Source organism: Trichomycterus rosablanca, chromosome 20, assembly GCF_030014385.1.
Source record: "Trichomycterus rosablanca isolate fTriRos1 chromosome 20, fTriRos1.hap1, whole genome shotgun sequence".
In the NCBI taxonomy this organism is placed as follows: Eukaryota; Metazoa; Chordata; class Actinopteri; order Siluriformes; family Trichomycteridae; genus Trichomycterus; species Trichomycterus rosablanca.
The window spans coordinates 3,719,291-3,738,770 of record NC_086007.1 but is presented as its reverse complement, the minus strand read 5'-3'; the positions used below and the strand labels follow the sequence as shown (position 1 = coordinate 3,738,770).

Below are 19,480 nucleotides of genomic sequence, written 5' to 3'. Positions count from 1 at the left end.
TCACGCCTCCTCCGACCCGCGCACAGTCCTTAGCGGAACCGTTTTTCACCCATGCATTCTGCAGAGGTGCCTCTAGCTGCCAATCAGGGTCCTTACACAGCGTTTTAAGACCCCCACCCACGTAGTCCAGTTATCCCGCCCTGCAGGCACTGCCAATTATGCCCGCAAGATGGTGCCCAGCCAACCGGTGGCAACAGCGAGTTTCGAACCAATGAGTTCAGAATCTTGGCGCTGGTGTGCTAGTGGAATATCCCGCTGTGCCACCTGGGCGCCTACCCGGGTCCTTTCTGTGTGGAGTTTGCATGTTCTCCCTGTGTCTGTGTGGGTCCAGTTCCCTCCCACAGTTTAAAAAACATGCAGTCAGGATAATTGGAGATACAATGTGTGTGATTGTGTGTGTAGACCTGTCCAAGTAGTTTTCTTACTTTCGCCCAGTGAATTGCACCCACCGTGACCCTGATCAGGATGAAGTGTTGGTAAAACTTGCTTTATTAAATGCTATATTATTAATTAATCGAATTATTAATATTACTACTATATTTAATATTGTTTTTATTGTACTTATATACTTCGTGTATTTTATGTAAATATTTGTATGCACATTACCAAATCCATCACCTGTCCTAAATCATACGAAAATTTAGACTAAACATTATTTTAATTTAAAAAAATTATAATATTGATTAATAAGCATGAGGGAGGTAATTAGAAGAAGAAAACATAAAGCAACAGTTTGACAACAGTAAAGAAACTAAAAATGAGTGAGTTACAAATCAAAGACAGAAACCAGGTAAAGAGTAAACACAAAGTTAAATAAAAAACTATTAAGGACATTATACAAAAATACTATATACATAAATACACAAAACTATTCGCAATTAGAACAAAAACTTAGAAAGAAATGTCATTTATTTTGACGCTTGCTCCCTCCTAGTTTTAAAACCAGGCCACTCATGGACTGCGGTTCTACAAGATTCCCAGTATTGAGAGTGTTCTCTATCAAAGAGCAGCCTGTTTCTGCCTGACTGATAATGGGGGCATTCAGATGGTACGGGTCCTCATTCTGCACCTGTCCCCAAAACTAACCATCAGCCAACAGCTCAGGGAGGAGCCAGCACCGTTCACCACACAAAATGACAAGTCAGAGAAGGAGATGAAGTCCAGTTAGCCAATAACAGTGAGAGAAACCAGGTGCAAAGCCTGCTGGATCACCCCGAGGATCCAGTTACAGCAGGTGATCAGATTCTGCCTGCACTGGTCACTGATACTCCTAACAAGCACTTATTGTCTGTCTTCATATACAGGAAAAGGAAATCAGCCGTCAGTTCAGGTCAAACAATAGAACGTTGCACCGTCTAACGGGTGTCAAGCGATTCGGGTGACACCACACGCTGTAGTCATGTGAACGTCAGCGTGCTTCATTATTGCCTCTTTGTCACCAGTGTGTATTGTGTTATTGTAGAGCTGCACCTGAAAAGGCTTCCAGTTTATTTAGAGGCATTAACTTACACCTCTCAGTGGAAATTTGCGCGGGCGAATGAGCACAAAGCAAACGCACTACAAACCGAAGCGTGTAGGAGGAATGATTATGTAAACGCCTGGTCGGAGAGCTGCCATCAACCACACATTTATAGCGATGATGAGATGTACTGTAGATCTGTGGTTGCCTGAGAAACAGAGCTTCTCTACTGATTATAAAGATGATCCTCGTTTATATTCGTTATATAACTATAAGGTGTTCTGTGTATTAAACCAGATCTGTCCATACACACATAAACCTCAAACTTAACAAGCTGTTTTTAACATCAATCAAAAAGAATTTAATATAGAGTGCAAAACAAATACAACTGCAAATGTACAACAGTTACACTATTAGTTTGCTGTGTAATTGTTGTTCCTGTTGCTTTTAGGTTGTCCTGTAACTCCTTACAATTTGTCCTGTGTTCTATCTCTCCATTCTTATCGTTTGTCTAAGACTGTGAAATCTTGCCTGGCACACCTGTACAGGGATAATTTGAGGCTTCATAAACTTTATACTTAGCTTCCCAGCTCATTTAGCTTCCCATGATTGCTACTTATTTTTTTCTTCATTTGGCTGACAATGAAACACTTATTATAACCCTGCAAACACTGAGCCATCCTTACTTTGCTACCTGTGAATTTAGTGGTGTAAACTTTTAGCTGTCTATATTCAGTGAATTGAAAAAAAGTAATTGTGTCATGTGCAAGGTACCAAGTTAGGACATCACACCAATGTAAAGGTTTAAAACTTAACATGTTAGACCTCCAGTTGGGTCATTTCTCACCATGTTAGGCTTATCAGTGTTTGTTATATTGTCTCATCAATAATGAATGCCTACAAAGTAAAGGACAGGAATTAAGGGAAACTAAGTATATAATAATAATAATTATTATTATTATTATATACAAAGGGGGCAAAAATGTATACACACATCAGATAAATGTCTCTCTCTCTCTCTCTCTCTCTCTCTCTCAGGACCACCACAGAGCAGGTATTATTTAGGTGGTGGATCATTCTCAGCACTGCAGTGACACTGACATGGTGCTGGTGTGTTAGTGTGTGTTGTGCTGGTATGAGTGGATCAGACACAGCAGTGCTACTGGAGTTTTTAAACACCTCACTGTCACTGCAGGACTGAGAATAGTCCACCAACCAAAAATATATCCAGTCAACAGCGCCCCGTGGGCAGCGTCCTGTGACCACTGATGAAGGTCTAGAAGATGACCGACTCAAACAGCAGCAATAGATAAGCGATCGTCTCTGACTTTACATCTACAAGGTGAACCAACCAGGTAGAGGTGTCTAATAGAGTGGACAGTGAGTAGACACGGTATTTAAAAACTCCAGCAACGCTGCTGATCCACTCATACCAGCACAACACACACTAACACACCACCACCATGTCAGTGTCACTGCAGTGCTGAGAATGATCCACCACCCAAATAATACCTACTCTGTAGTGGTCCTGTGGGGGTCCTGACCATTATAGAACAGCATGAAAGGTGGTTAGCAAAGCATGCAGAGAAACATATGGACCACAGTCAGTAATTGTAGAACTACAAAGTGCTTCTATATGGTAAGTGGAGCTGATAAAATGGACAGTGAGTGTAGAAACATAATTAATTAATATATATATATATATATATATATATATATATATATATATATATATATATATGAATGTTTTACTGTTATATATTTATATAAATAAAACCCGTGTATGTATATTTGTAAATAAGATGGTTATGAGTGACACTCAGGTTACATTCTCTCACATGAAGATGCTGCAGAGTTGATGAATCGGTGAAAGTGCGCAACAGGTTCAAACTTCGCTACCAAACTGCGCACAAACGCGTTCATGCGACCGTCCATCATAACCAAAATGAATAAACCCACTGAGTTTATAAACAGTAATAACGTGTTTGGATGTCGGTGCTACTGAAGATGATCCTCTGCTACACATGATGGAAATTTTTACACCAGCAGCGCAATCGACTGAAATAAAATCATCGTACTTACCGCAAACACGCACATTTACCAGCTACATCATCCTAAAATCCACTCATCTGATCCAAACCGGGTTAATACAGATCATACTGATCTACAGTCCAAACACAGCTGATCCACAAACCGTCTGCAGCGTGTGCACCTCCACCGAGCACCACTAACACCTCCTCCCTGTCCACCACCTACTCACTCACACACAAGTGCTGCCACACCAAACCAACAACACCACCCCTGAGATGCCTGTTAGGACACGTTTTGTGTCATATTGTTTAACTAGTTTAACTAGTGAGGCAAAAAACTGTTCAACACATTGACCCCCAATCTTTTTTCAAAAGTGCGTAAAACAAGCACTTATGTTTATCAAAATTCTGTTTGCCTGACATAATAAATTTTAACTTTGTTATTATTTTGTGGTCACAATAAAAATTCATGAATTTAATTATTATTGATTATATGCAGACACTCTAGGTTAATGCACTGCCATCATTTTTTACTGCATCACATGTCTATTACATCAACCTATCTCCACTTTCTCCATTATTATTATTATTATTATTATTATTGTATTGTTTCACACCTGCTGCCAATGTGTTGCCTCTCTAGGAACTACCCAATGCTTTGTATCAAACTTTTTGACAGCTTTTTATTCATCCTTCATTTACATTTACATTTTCAACATTTAGCAGACGCCTTTATCCAAAGTGACAAAGTACACAGTCTAAGCAATTAAGGGTTAAGGGCCTTGCTTAAGGGCCCAACAGCCACAACCTGGCAGTGGTGGGGCTTGAACCAGCGACCCTCTGATTACTAGTCCAGTACCTTAACCACTAGGCTACAACGTCCCCAAGTAATCCAGTAAAGCCCCCCAGTAAAATGCATATCATACCAATATGTGGCTTGGTGGGTAGTACTGTTGTCTTACAGCAAGAAGGTCCTAACTCCTATTCCCAGGTGGAGCGGTCCAGGTCCTTTCTGTGTGGAGTTTTCATGTTCTCCCTGTGTCTGTGTGGGTTTCCTTATGGAGCTCCGGTTTACTCCCACAGTCCCAAAACATGCAGTCGGGTTCATTAAAGATACCAAACTTCCCCAGGTGTGAGAACTGTGTGTGTGTGTGTGTTTGGGTGTGTGTGATAAAACAGACAATAAATGAATGAATATCAACATGGGATCTGCTTCTCAGATACCTAAATTAAACTTACCACATAATGCAAAGAGCCGTAATGCTTGTCTTCTTCAAGTCCTAAGGAATGAGGTGAATTAATCCAGGATTCTGACTTAATTAATGGCTGTCAAATGGTTTTAGCAACAAGAAGTCTGTAAAAATAATGCAGCTATTGGCTAATTTGTAAGAGCTAGAGGTGTAATACAATCTCAAGGTAACTGCAATTCTTCAGCATCTTGAACAAAAGAATCTGAATCTTTAATTGGTTCAAAATATGTTTAAAAAAGACATCACTTATATGTAACAATGTTTTTTTTTATTTTAACAAGAACTGATTGCGAATTACCATCATCTTAAGAGCATGTAAATAAAACTATGCATTTTATATTTGAACTATATACATTGCTTTTAAGTGTCAGTATAAAAACAGAGTAGTTGCAGATCTTGCAGAGAATGCATTTCAGTTTATTACTTGGTAAAATACCATGGTTGTAAAAATGCATTTCAGAATATGAGCACATGAATATCATGTCTGTGGATAATTGGAAGGCTATGAAGACCACCTGCTCCAACATACATCCATACATTAGATTTAAGATTTTTAGATGTAATCGCCTGCATCAACATACAGACTCATGAAGAATCAAACCAAAGTGCAGTCTCAGTGCATCTCCCACCATTACCACGTTAAACCATCTTCACGTTGTAAAAGTCACATGTTACTCTTCCTGCCACATTCATCTGAAATTGAGGCCTATGTTTAAAATGGAAGTCCGTGTAACAAAGTCACGTGGGCAGTATGGACGCCGGGAGATGTCCATATCTCCGACCGAGCTGGTTAAGCTCTTGCGCTCCTTTTTTAAGGCAGAGTGTCTTTGCCACTGGCAAAGCAGGAGCTCCACCTGCTCCCGGAAAAAACTGGTGGTCAGCGTGTACAGGATAGGGTTCAAGGCACTGTTGATAGGCAGGATGAAGATCACCACCCATGATGTGATGGTTCCTTGAAGTGAAAAAAAGAAAAAGAACAATGATTAGAGTGACGAAGTAAAGAACATCTTTGAGATATACTGGTATGGGATGTTTTACAAGCTCATGGTTTGGTGTCCACATACTTTTGGACAGCCCTTCAGAGGTATCTTATTGCAGAAATATATTATGCCACACAGTTTTGTTCAGTTACACGTAAATGCCATATACACCTGCACTTGCCACAATATTATTAATAGATGTATTGCGCCCTCCAGTGGCCCTTCAGCTTAGTACTACTGATGCAAACGTGTGCATGTGACACTGAAACATGGCCGCACTTGTATTATAGACATGCTAATGTTTAATGCAAGATTTTAAAGTTCAGTGAAAGTCTTAAAATTAATATTAGGATCAGCTTTTGTAAAAGAATCTTAACTTTATAAGAGCAGCTCATTACTATTTTAAACTGTATTGATACATGTGTGCACATGCACAGACAGGCACATATGCACCTCTTTGCACTGTACACTTAATTTATACTTTACAGTTGATGCGATCTATACCAGCCGTGTATACCGAAATATCACCTCCATATGTACCTACAGGCCCTGTTGCTGTAGTGTGTTCTTGTGATTATGCAGGTACTTGTTTGTATAATCTGTGAATTTTTATAGTGTGTATTATTACTTTTGATCTGTGTAACTTGCTACCAAGGCCTTAATTTCCTTCTGGCTTAATACATTATCTATCTATCTATCTATCTATCTATCTATCTATCTATCTATCTATCTATCTATCTATCTATCTAAACTTGAATATTAAACAGGCTTTATGAAATGACATTAATTGTCTTTTTAAATAATTTATTTACTTCTTTACTTGTTGAATAAGTACAAGTAAACCATCACTACAGTAAATTATACACTGTTAAAACAACTAGCAAAATATGTAAATATCCTGTATACTAAACAAAAGTAGAAATAAATGTACTAAAAACTGATGAAGCAATGACAGGTTTAATATTTCAAGTCTGATTTTAAATCAAACAACTTTAAAAGCACAAGAATAAAAAAACAAGCTAAAAATAAATAAATAAAAGTTAAAACAATGTTTACAAAAATAAGACTTAGGTTTATTTTGTAACATTACATTGTACATTATTAGAATTATACGGAATACGGTATGTAATAAGCCAAGCTTTGACGTTTATTGCAAAAAAAAAAAAAAAGTTAATATTTTGTATTAAATTTTTTCCCTTTAGTTTTTGTGTGTGCATATCCTACCTTACACTATTTGTATATTTCATACAGTCATAATAACAAGGATTTTTCACCATATACTGAGGCAGGGGGTAAATAAAAGTGCACATGGACATTTGTCAAAAGAACCAGAATTTTCTTTGTTGTTTAAACATCAAAATTATCAAATTATGTTCTCAGAACTGCTTGTATGTATCAATAAATATTATTTCTCTGTTACTGAGACTGATTGCAGCTGATTAGCTGTAACTTTTAGTTCTAGCCTACTCTATATGGGACATCAACAAAAAAAAGAAATGTGTGTACTTGATTTTTATTACAGCACAAACAATTCAACCAGTAAAACTATCAATATTTCAATTGTTTATATTTTTATTTGAAAAAGAAAATCTGAATAGGATGTACAGTACTTAGCTCTGTTACCTGGAATCTCCACCTCCAGCAAAGAGAGGATTTTCACCAGGAATATGGGGATCCAGCAGAGGGCGTCAGAGAACACGATGAAGAAGAAGCGGTTGGCCACGGCGACGTCCTTATGCAGCCGGGTTCGAACCTCAGTGGCATTAATGCCCGTCTTATAAATAGAATAGAACATGCTGGAGTAGGAGATGACGATGATGAGGAAGGCCACCAGATTGAGACCTGCACAGCGGAGCAGATCATTTTTAACATTTACAATTATTACTCAGTACTTATTATTTTACTGCTGCTATAATAGTAAAAAAATATATATAAATCTGGGTATCCCATTTATTACTTAATTACTTAATATGACATTCTTCAAACATATGGCTAAAAGTATATGAACACCTGACCATGAGCTTGCTGGACATGCTATTTCAAATCCATGGCCAATAATATTATTTATTATTAATATGGAGTTTCAGAAAGAATGTAGGAGTGAGTCTGTGTTTCTGTCTAGTGAGTCAAAAAAAGTATCAGACACTTGTGTCAGCGTAAAGTCCTGGATCACAATAAACACTTCAGTTTATCCCAAAGGTTTTCAATCAGTTTGAGGTCAGGGCCTCAAAATAACTCATATAAGCACATCTTTATGGACCTTGCTTCATGCACAGGGGAACTTAAGATGTAAGGGTGTTCACATATTTTAGGCCGTAATTGGAGAGGTTTATAAAAGGACACCACTGACCCAGAAATATGCCGGTGGAATATCCCTTCGCTGTGGGTTTCTCGACCCGGTCTGAGTGCAGGGGGAAGCAGACACCATTACGCCCGTAATAGTTCCCGAACAGCTCATCGCTCATCAGTGGCACAGCCGCGATGGAGATGCCCACCACCCAGATCACAGCCAAAATGGTGAAGGTCTGATTCCTGCCCGGTCTCAGATGTGTCAGTGGGAACACGATGACCAGAAACTTCTCCATGGTCAGGTAGGTCAGGAGCATGACCGACACCTCTGAGGAGAGCATGGCCAGGAAGCCAATGGTACGACACTCCAGGCTCTCCATCCACATGTGAGCGTTTTTGTTGTACTGTCCGCGGAATTTCACATCAAAAATGCCCACGAAGAACAGGTAGACGCCCATCAGACAATCTGCACCTGCAGAGGAGAGTACAACAGGTACAACTTACATATAGAATGAAAAGATTTACTGGATGTACTGAAGAGAAGACAAATGACATATTCTCGATAGGGGTCAACATTTTAGCCTGACTTAACTTTTCCAAAACCAGTCTGGATGTGTGTTTTATGAGACTGTTCTGTTGGAATAAGCAATTGCATCCAAGAATCCACCTTCTGGCTTATAGTTATAGACTGTGTTGAAGGATTTAGGGAGATCCTTCTGCTTTTTTTTATTTCATCTACTTACCGCAATGCACCAATATCACTCACCGCCAAACAACTCGGAGTATTTAATACAACAGCCATGCTTGACAGTAGGTGCAGTGTGGTTGTGTTTGGCCACAATGTTTTGTCAAGTGAATATATTTTCTTGTCTTTACAAAAGTAATTCTTTATGGATTACAGTCTATATACCGATGAGGCATAACATTATGACCACCTGCCTAATATTGTGTTGGTCCCCCTTTTGCTGCCCCATACACAACAAACTGCGATGCACTGTGTATTCTGACACCTTTCAAACAGAACCAGCATTAACTTCCTCAGCAAGGACCACACAGCCTTCGCTCCCCACATGCATCAATGAGCCCTGGCCACCCATGACCCTGTCACCGGTTTACCACTGTTCCTTCCTTGGACCACTTTTGATAGATACTGACCACTGCAGACCGGGAACACCCCACAAGAGCTACAGTTTTGGAGATGCTCTGACTCAGTCGTCTAGCCATCACAATTTGGTCCTTGTCAAACTCGCTTAAATCCTCACGCTCGCCCATTTTTCCTGCTTCTAACATCGACTTTGAGGATAAAATATATATCCCACCCACTAACAGGTGTCGTGATGAAGAGATAATCAGTGTTATTCACTTCACCTGTCAGTGGTCATAATGTTATGACTCATCGGTGTATAAGCTGGATTAGACGGTCTCTTGAAGTTACTATGAACAGATTTAATACACCTAAAATATAAAATGCATTTACAAAGCTGCCAGCTTCCATCAAAATAAAGACCAATTTTGCACTGCCAGTCTGACAGCTGCTTTGCTCTGAAATGCCACCAAATTTGACCGTCTGAGCTGCCACGCATGATAAAAGAGTTTTAAATACAACTAGACACAAAACATGCCCTTAATATAAAATACTCATCCCTCTATTTCACTGATTTCCCAACATATTTATCTAGTTTTATGCCATATTTTTAAATCCTATCAAGTGTAATAGTTTATGGCACCCTGGCGCTTGTTGCATAGAGGATTGAGGCCAAATAAGGAGTGAGGAGTGAAGGCACCGATTCAACACAATGATCCTGATTGAATTTGAGTCTTGTTTTTAAAGCAAATCTATTAAAACAGACAAGAATGAACAAGGTTCAAGAATTTCCATCTGGAGACAAGAGCACTCAACCGTTGAATGATAAACCTGGAGAATTTTAACTACACGTCAGGATATTGAGACAGAGTAAGTGAAAAATAGAGACAAACAATCAGAGAGAGAGAACGTTAGGAGGAACTGGCAGTCCATCCAGCAGGAAATTGTTTTGTCTCTCAGTCTCACACGTGGAGGGAAAGAGGAGAGGGGTAACAATTCTTTTATTGCACCATCTGCACCATTAAATAAGCACTCTTCATGAAAATGAGGGGGAAGTCAAGCTTGAAACTCATCTGGATTCCACTTCAGAGCAGCCTTCTCCAGGAAAGTTATTCATTCATATTTAAACGGGGTTCTGCACGAGGGACTGTAATTGATCATCGTTTTTGCCGTATAAGAGTATAATTGGACGTCTGACACTTTCATGCAGGGAGGCTGATGTGTACCTGTGGTGCTGCTTGATTAGAATTTAATTGATTGAAAAACATTGTAAAAAAAATAAAAAATAGCAAAAAAACACTGATGGCAGGTGTATAAAGGTGATGAGCGGTAATGTGAATCTGAACAAACTTTCATGTGGGGTATAGTGTTCAACACCCCAAAAATAAATTTACTAGGATTACATACACCGATCAGTCATAACATTAAAACCACCTCCTTGTTTCTACACTCACTGTCCATTTTATCAGCTCCACTTACCATATAGAAGCACTTTGTATTTCTACAATTACTGACTGTGGTCCATCTGTTTATTTACATACTTTGTTAGCGCCCTTTCATGCTGTTCTTCAATGGTCAGGACCCCCACAGGACCACCACAGAGCAGGTATTATTTAGGTGGTGGATCATTCTCAGCACTGCAGTGACACTGACATGGTGGTGGTGTGTTAGTGTGTGTTGTGCTGGTATGAGCGGATCAGACACAGCAGTGCTGATGGAGTTTTTAAACACCTCACTGTCACTGCTGGACTGAGAATGTGTCAAACTCACAACCCGTGGGCCAGATCCGGCCCGCCGCGTCATTTGATCCGGCCCGCGAGAGCTTAAACGACTGTATGATTGTTGTGATGGTTCGAGTCGTTACAGAGACGCGCTTATAATTTAATGCGCTCCTGCGCCTTTAAGAGACAACGTGACATCGTAGTCATGGCAACTAACTTTAACCTTCGCTAAGAAGCCATGTGACTTTTACGGCAAATAGAATGCGGGGTAGCGTAGTTAGTAACGTAAACAATAATAAATAAATACAAATAATTATATTGCAATATAATACCCAAGCATCATCTGTAAGTAGTGGCGTTTATATGCTCAGTTGTTAGTAAATGTTTAGTGAGTATATCACAGCGTTTTAGTTACAAATTTACCGTAATTAAATACTGTTGTTACGTTACTATAGCAATTAGTATCTTTACACACAATTTTAACTCATTATTTTATTTTTGGTTAAATCTCATATTGTACCAGATGTAACACTTGACTACAGCTGTGTGCTTTTACTGTATTAGGTTCTTTATTGTTTTTATTGTTTGTATTTTTACTTCATTTTGATGCACACAGCTGGGGAGCAAATAAACCGACTGTATTCTGAAGGGAGCTGTCTGTCTGTCTGTCTGTCTGGCTGGCTGGCTGAAAAAGGGGGATAAACTATTAGTGAGGACAGAATGATTGTCTTAAAAATACACTGTAAAATCCTAAATAAACTGCATCTTTTAAAATGCATGCTTGTGACCTGCAAAGTGACACATCCCGCCAGTAGATGATGTTACACATACAGTGTATCACAAAAGTGAGTACACCCCTCACATTTCTGCAAATATTTTATTATATCTTTTCATGGGAAAACACTATAGACATGAAACTTGGATATAACTTAGAGTAGTCAGTGTACAACTTGTATAGCAGTGTAGATTTACTGTCTTCTGAAAATAACTCAACACACAGCCATTAATGTGTAAATGGCTGGCAACATAAGTGAGTACACCCCACAGTGAACATGTCCAAATTGTGCCCAAAGTGTCAATATTTTGTGTGACCACCATTATTATCCAGCACTGCCTTAACCGTCCTGGGCATGGAATTCACCAGAGCTGCACAGGTTGCTACTGGAATCCTCTTCCACTCCTCCATGATGACATCACGGAGCTGGTGGATGTTAGACACCTTGAACTCCTTCACCTTCCACTTGAGGATGCGCCACAGGTGCTCAATTGGGTTTAGTCCATCACCTTTACCTTCAGCTTCCTCAGCAAGGCAGTTGTCATCTTGGAGGTTGTGTTTGGGGTCGTTATCCTATTGGAAAACTGCCATGAGGCCCAGTTTTTGAAGGGAGGGGATCATGCTCTGTTTCAGAATGTCACAGTACATGTTGGAATTCATGTTTCCCTCAATTAACTGCAGCTCCCCAGTGCCAGCAACACTCATGCAGCCCAAGACCATGATGCTACCACCACCATGCTTAACTGTAGGCAAGATACAGTTGTCTTGGTACTTCTCACCAGGGCGCCGCCACACATGCTGGACACCATCTGAGCCAAACAAGTTTATCTTGGTCTCGTCAGACCACAGGGCATTCCAGTAATCCATGTTCTTGGACTGCTTGTCTTCAGCAAACTGTTTGCGGGCTTTCTTGTGCGTCAGCTTCCTTCTGGGATGACGACAATGCAGGCCGAGTTGATGCAGTGTGCGGCGTATGGTCTGAGCACTGACAGGCTGACCTCCCACGTCTTCAACCTCTGCAGCAATGCTGGCAGCACTCATGTGTCTATTTTTTAAAGCCAACCTCTGGATATGACGCCGAACACGTGGACTCAACTTCTTTGGTCAACCCTGGCGAAGCCTGTTCCGAGTGGAACCTGTCCTGGAAAACCGCTGTATGACCTTGGCCACCATGCTGTAGCTCAGTTTCAGGGTGTTAGCAATCTTCTTATAGCCCAGGCCATCTTTGTGGAGAGCAACAATACTATTTCTCACATCCTCAGAGAGTTCTTTGCCATGAGGTGCCATGTTGAATATCCAGTGGCCAGTATGAGAGAATTGTACCCAAAACACCAAATTTAACAGCCCTGCTCCCCATTTACACCTGGGACCTTGACACATGACACCAGGGAGGGACAACGACACATTTGGGCACAATTTGGACATGTTCACTGTGGGGTGTACTCACTTATGTTGCCAGCTATTTAGACATTAATGGCTGTGTGTTGAGTTATTTTCAGAAGACAGTAAATCTACACTGCTATACAAGTTGTACACTGACTACTCTAAGTTATATCCAAGTTTCATGTCTATAGTGTTGTCCCATGAAAAGATATAATGAAATATTTGCAGAAATGTGAGGGGTGTACTCACTTTTGTGATACACTGTATTTACACATGATCCTCAAATGTACAAGAAGATAATTAAGAAAATTAAGCATAAGGAGGAAATTTTATGAAAGTGAAAACAAGTTTGTGCTTCAGGAAGAGAAACCGGTGCGTCTCTTGTGTTATGAGGCCGTGTCTGTGGTAAAGTAGAACAATATAAATGCAGAATACAGCAATGTGACTGCAATCACAGCAGGATACGTCACAATCGGCCCTTTGAGGGCCACCATAATGCTGATGTGGCCCTCGGTGAAAATGAGTTTGACACCCCTGGTCTAGAAGATGACCAACTCAAACAGCAGCAATAGATGAGCGATCATCTCTGACTTTACATCTACAAGGTGGACCAACTAGGTAAGGAGTGTCTAATAGAGTGGACAGTGAGTGGACACGGTATTTAAAAACTCCAGCAGCGCTGCTGTGTCTGATCCACTCATACCAGCACAACACACACTAACACACCACCACCATGTCAGTGTCACTGCAGTGCTGAGATTGATCCACCACCTGTTAGGAGTTCCTCATAGGCTGTTGTTCCTTAGACTCCCTTTGTGGGCTGTTTGGCTACATCTGGTGGTGGCTGGAGGTACTTCATCTCCATTTTCCAGCCAATAGATCTCTCCCCTGAAGCACACCTGTTACCAATCTACTCCTCATCAGCCTACTGTTTTTTGTTCCTGCTCGCTGTTCCGGTGTTCCTGCCTTCTCTGCCTGGTTCCTGGTTCTCTCATTCACCTGCCTCCTGCTGTTCCCGTCAGCCTCCTAGCCCCAATCGCTGCCGCTGATTCCCTCGCCTTTCCCCGTTCCCTGGTTCTCTGTCTGGACTGTGGTTCTTAATAAACCGTTTAAACCCTGCTTGTGTGTCTGTGGTTGTGTTCGCATCGTGGGTTCCAAATCCAAACCTCTTAACACCACCTAAATAATACCTGCTCTGTGGTGGTCCTGTGGGGGTCCTGACCATTAAAAACAGGGTGAAAGCAGGTTAAAAAAGTATGTAGAGAAACAGATGGACTACAGTCAGTAATTGTAGAACTACAAAGTGCTTCTATATGGTAAGTGCAGCTGATAAAATGGACAGTGAGTGGTGAAACAAGGAGGTGGTTTTAATGTTATGGCTGATCAGTGTATGGTGTAATTAGCTGTAATTAAGTTTTAGCAGGTTAAAGAGCTGATGGTGTTATCGCTGTCTAACTAGAGCATCTCAATAATCTGCCTACTAAAGTTCAATGTCTGTCTGTTAAAATCCTCTCTAGTTGGGCAGCTGGACAGCTCACTAGACTTGAAGATGGACCCAATGGAATAATAAAGAGATTTCAGACACACCAGCTGCCCTACACTCTGCTTAAGGCTTCTTGCACTCCTGGACAGAATCTGACGGGTGGTGGTGCACGTTTGCCACCATAAGCGCAGATATTGACAAAAAAGTGAAAAGGGAAAAACAATTCTGACACCACAAATTAAATTCAGCACTTTGTTGCAAAGCTGTTATTGGCAGCAACAGCTGTGAAGCATCAACGGTAACAAATTATTCGCTTTTATAGCTTCGTGATTCAGCTTTGATCCATTTCAGGCATTAAAGCACATCTGTGTTTTGTGAATAGATACAGATGTGATGCAGCACAATGTTGTTCACTGTGTTCACTAAATTCACAGTATAAACATAGATTTGGCAACCACCCCCAGCAACACAGACGATGTTTCACACCTAATTTGGGAAGGTGGAAGAAATTATGCTTATTTAAAGGCTACATGCACAAAGCTAATTAGAATAAATGAAATATGTAATAAGGTGTACTTGCATGCAGAGCCTGCTTATTTCTGTAATTTACTAGGTCAAAACAAGGTAACATCATCCACAGAGAACAAACTTCTGCACTCTTTATGGTTTATTTAATGAATTTAACATATTAAAAGGGGTGGCACGGCTAAGTGGGTAGCACTGTCACCTCACAGCAGGAAGGTCTAGGGTCCGATCCCCAGGAGGGGTGATCCGGGTCTGGTTTCCACCAACAGTCCAAAAACATGCAAGTGAGGTGAACTGGAGATACAAAATTGTCCATGACTGTGTTTGACATTAAACTTGTAAACTGATTAATCTTGTGTAACCAGTAACTACCTGTTCTGTCATGAATCTAACCAAAGTGTGTAAAACGTCACATTAAAATCCTAATAAATAAATAAATAACATATTAAAAATATGTTTGGCCGCTCAGGTGGCGCAGCGGTAAAAACACACGCTGGAACACCAGAGCTGGGATCTCAAATACATCGTATCGAGTCTCAGCTCTGCCTGCCGGCTGGCCTGTTATTCAGGTTTGGGTGGGATATTAAAGCCAGATAGGGCCTCTCACAACTCATGCAATTACGACCTCTGCTGGCTGATTGATGGCGCCTTCACAGAGTCGAGGGATAATACGATGATCAGGGTGTGGCTCTCCGTACACAAAGCTGATCCGCATATGAACTCGCCTCGTGCGGATGAAAAGATGTAGTCGGCTACTGCACAAGTGTCGGAGGGGGTGTGTGTCAGTCATGGCTCTCCTCACTCAGTGCAGAGATCAGCATGAATAGAGAGGAAGCGTAATGCAACTGGGTAATTGGATATGCCAAAAAGTTGGGAGAAAACGGGGAAAATGCATAAACAAAAATAAATAAATAAATAAATAACAAAATGCATGTACAATAACTCAAGATCCCCCCCTACCCTTTTGCCCAGCACTGGACTCTGTTTCATTATTTACACATATGTATATATTAGAATATATAGTGTTTGTATTATATTGTAGTAATTGCCATACTGATGTATAATAGTAATTGCATTGCATAGCAAATTTCTTTCCTTATTTTTTCTTTTTTATTGTATTTTTATTTACTCTATTTACTGTACTTACACTGTACTGGAGCTGCTGTATCACTCGAATTTCCCCCATGGGGATCAATAAAGAAATCTTATCTTATGTATATTTACATTTTCGGTATTTAGCAGACGCTTTTATCCAAAGCGACTTACAATACTGTGAAAGTATACTAAGCAATTAAGGGTTAAGGGCCTTTGCTCAAGGGCCCAACAGTGGCAAACTGGCAGTGGTGGAGCTTGAACCAGTGACCTTTTTCTTACTAGTCCAGTACCTTAACTGCTAGGCTACAACTGCTTTTCATGTAAAAAAGTTATGGCACATGATTTTTTTCAATCCGTTACATTTATTAAATAAATAATAATTATTATTCTAAATTGTCAGAAAAATCATCAGCATTTTAAAGATCACAGTTTAATACATATTGTGAGAGATTTTTGTTGCCAATTTTGTGCATTCAGCTGTCAGATGCTCATGTATCAGGAGACCGATCATAAAAAGTCCACGTCAGAATTACTGACACTCAGAATCACGGGCTGCCACGAAGTGTAAGAAGTACAAGCATCATCCCAGTCTGCACATCATGTCACCTGTCCATCCTCATATCACCTGATCTGCCCCCCCATCCGACACTTATTTCCTAGCTCATTGAATTCTCCTATAAATACCCTTCAATCCACGGACTCCTTTCACAGCACTGTGTTATATCACAGGTCCTCACAATTACGGTGTGTCCTTGCTCATTGCTGTTCGCTCCTTAATACCTTGTTTCAGGATTTTTCAAGTGTTTCTTCGTTCTTAGTTCCTGTAATGTCCTTCTTAGTGATTCCTTGCTCGATTAGTTTAACTTACAGACAAGGACAAATTTGTCGTTAGCCTTACAGCACATTGATAAAATGCAAGTGATAAAATATAAACTTATACGAATTTCCTCGGTCATTCAATAACTTCAGGAAAATCAGATAAATCAAAAGTGACACGAAAGCTCAGGGGCCCGACAGGAGCAATTTGGCTTTAGTGGGAATTGAGCTGACAACCTTCTACTTACTAGTTCAGGACCACTGAGCTACAGCTGTGGATCACTGGTTAGATTTTACCTTCATGTCAACCAACTATTTAAAAAGAGTGTAACAGATACCAGGGCGGCACGGTGGCTCGGTGGGTAGCACTGTCGCCTCACAGCAAGAAGGTCCTGGGTTCGATCCCCAGGAGGGGGGCGGTCCGGGTCCTTTCTGTGTGGACTTTGCATGTTCTCCCCATGTCTGCGTGGGTTTCCTCCGGGAGCTCCGGTTTCCTTCCACAGTCCAAAAACATGCAGTCAGGTTAATTGGTGACACTGTGTGTATGTGTGTGTATGTGTGTGTATGTGTGTGTATGTGTGTCTGCCCTGTGATGGACTGGCGCCCCGTCCAGGGTGTTATTGTGTGCCTTGCGCCCATTGAAAAGCTGGGATAGGCTCCAGCACCCCTCCTCCCGTGACCCTAATTGGGTAAGCGGTTAGGAAAGTGAGTGAGTAACGATACCAGTACCTGTGACACATGGTTTGTTAATATGATCTGATTTACATCACATGGCCAAAAGAACACTATTTAGGCATAAAATCCATCCAATTTGGCCTATAACAACCTTTACTGTTCGAGAGGGCTTTCTACAAGATTCAGATGCAATGCGTCTGTGGGAATTTGTGCCTATTAAGTAAAAAAAACATGATATTTAAAATCTATAACACAAAAATGACATTTATTTATTCCCAGCACTGTATGTGGCACATCTACCACTTCTTCCGCCAGCGAACGAAGGTACAAAGTAGACGTGTGTAATAAACTAGCTACAGAGTGTTTACGAGAAGAACAGAGTAACAGAGGAGATTGTACCTCCGGTACTCACAACACAAAACCTTGATGCAGATGGCATGCAGGTTGTTCTCCGCCCGGATGAGGGTTCTCATGCCGATGACGAACAGGTTCCCGAAGCACGTGACGAAAGCCATGACCCAGACAGACACCCGCAAAATCCCGCTGGCCAGCAGGTCCTCGAAGGACGAAAGTCCATCTGAGTTGGGTTTGCACTTTCTGACGTGAGGAGCGTAGGAGCAGTACTGGAACTTCTTAAAGTAACTGCAAATAATAAAACAAGCTTCAAACAATACAAAGAGCCGAATATCTGAATTCACTGCTAATGCCAGCGGCTATCAAGAAATCAACTCAGGTCCCCACAGTACAAAGACAAATAAAGTATATCCAATTTGAACTAAACAAAAAATAAAAAATACATTTAAATTTATGTGACTTTTTCAGTAAACATTAAAGATTGACTTTAATTCCTAAGATAATCAGATGAATCAGATATTTACATGTAGGAGAGGTTCTTCATCATCTGGAACATGCGGGTCTGAATGTCAGGGATCTCCATTCCCTCCAGGCCCCTGTGCAAGCAAACCAAGTTCCAAAACTGATTATCTCCCTTACACAGGCTTTCAACAGTCCTGAGTCCCACGTGCCCCGGGTCTGACTGGCACTGAGCTGAGCCTGCTGTTTAATTTGTTTGCTTTTTTTTTCCATCACTCAGTCCTGGTGCAAATGGAATTGGCACAGTAGGTCATTCCAGCGTAAACACTGGGTACCATGCTGACCTTTCATTCTCAAACAAAGTTACAGCGGATAAGACTTAAAGAGACTTTTGTAGACTGCTGCTGAATTCATTTGTTCATTCATTTTCATGTTTTACCACAGCTTCATCATGGTCATGGTCACGGTTAGTCCAGTTTCCCTAGAATCACTGTGCACAATCCAGTAACAAGGGTGGCACAGTGGCTCAGTGGGTAGCACTGTCGCCTCACAGCAAGAACGTCCTGGGTTCGATCCCCAGGAGGGGCGGTCCGGGTCCTTTCTGTGTGGAGTTTGCATGTTCTCCCGTGTCTGCATGGGTTTCCTCCAGGAGCTCCGGTTTCCTCCCACAGTCCATGCAAGTGAGGTAAATTGGAGATACTAAATTGTCCATGATTGTGTTCGATATGACCTTGTGTGAACTGATGAATCTTGTGTAACGAGTAACTACCGTTGCTGTCATGAATGTAACCAAAAGTGTAAAACATGAAGTTAAAATCCTAATAAACAAACAAACAAACAATGCAGTAACAACCCCTAGACAGGATGCCAATCCATCCTGCAGTCTTGGCCATCCTCGCACCCTCTACTCAGAAACACACAAACATGTCTGTATGTAGACCGGCCAATAGCACCGCTGGAGATTGGAACCCCGGATTCCAGGAGTAGTGAGCTGGTGTAATGTACCACTACACCACCCAACCACCCTTTTCTGAATTCATAACTCTAGCCAAATGTCAGCTAAGGTTGTATATTCTTGATAGTAAGAAATGTGAAGCCTTTA

At 40.9% G+C, this 19,480-nt stretch overlaps 1 protein-coding gene across 1 annotated transcript in view; it reads right to left on the bottom strand.

Annotated features, from left to right (window-relative positions):
- Positions 1 to 5,130: 5,130 nt before the first annotated feature.
- rxfp2b (relaxin family peptide receptor 2b) overlaps positions 5,131 to 19,480 on the bottom strand; it is a 56,090-nt gene continuing 41,740 nt past the window's right edge. Inside the window, exons 16-20 of the mRNA XM_063017325.1 lie at positions 18,444 to 18,515; positions 17,978 to 18,207; positions 8,070 to 8,480; positions 7,343 to 7,561; positions 5,131 to 5,691 (exon numbers count right to left, since the gene is read on the bottom strand). Of these exons, the coding sequence (XP_062873395.1) occupies positions 5,429 to 5,691; positions 7,343 to 7,561; positions 8,070 to 8,480; positions 17,978 to 18,207; positions 18,444 to 18,515 (1,195 nt within the window). The 3' untranslated portion in view covers positions 5,131 to 5,428. The remainder of the gene's footprint in view (positions 5,692 to 7,342; positions 7,562 to 8,069; positions 8,481 to 17,977; positions 18,208 to 18,443; positions 18,516 to 19,480) is intronic.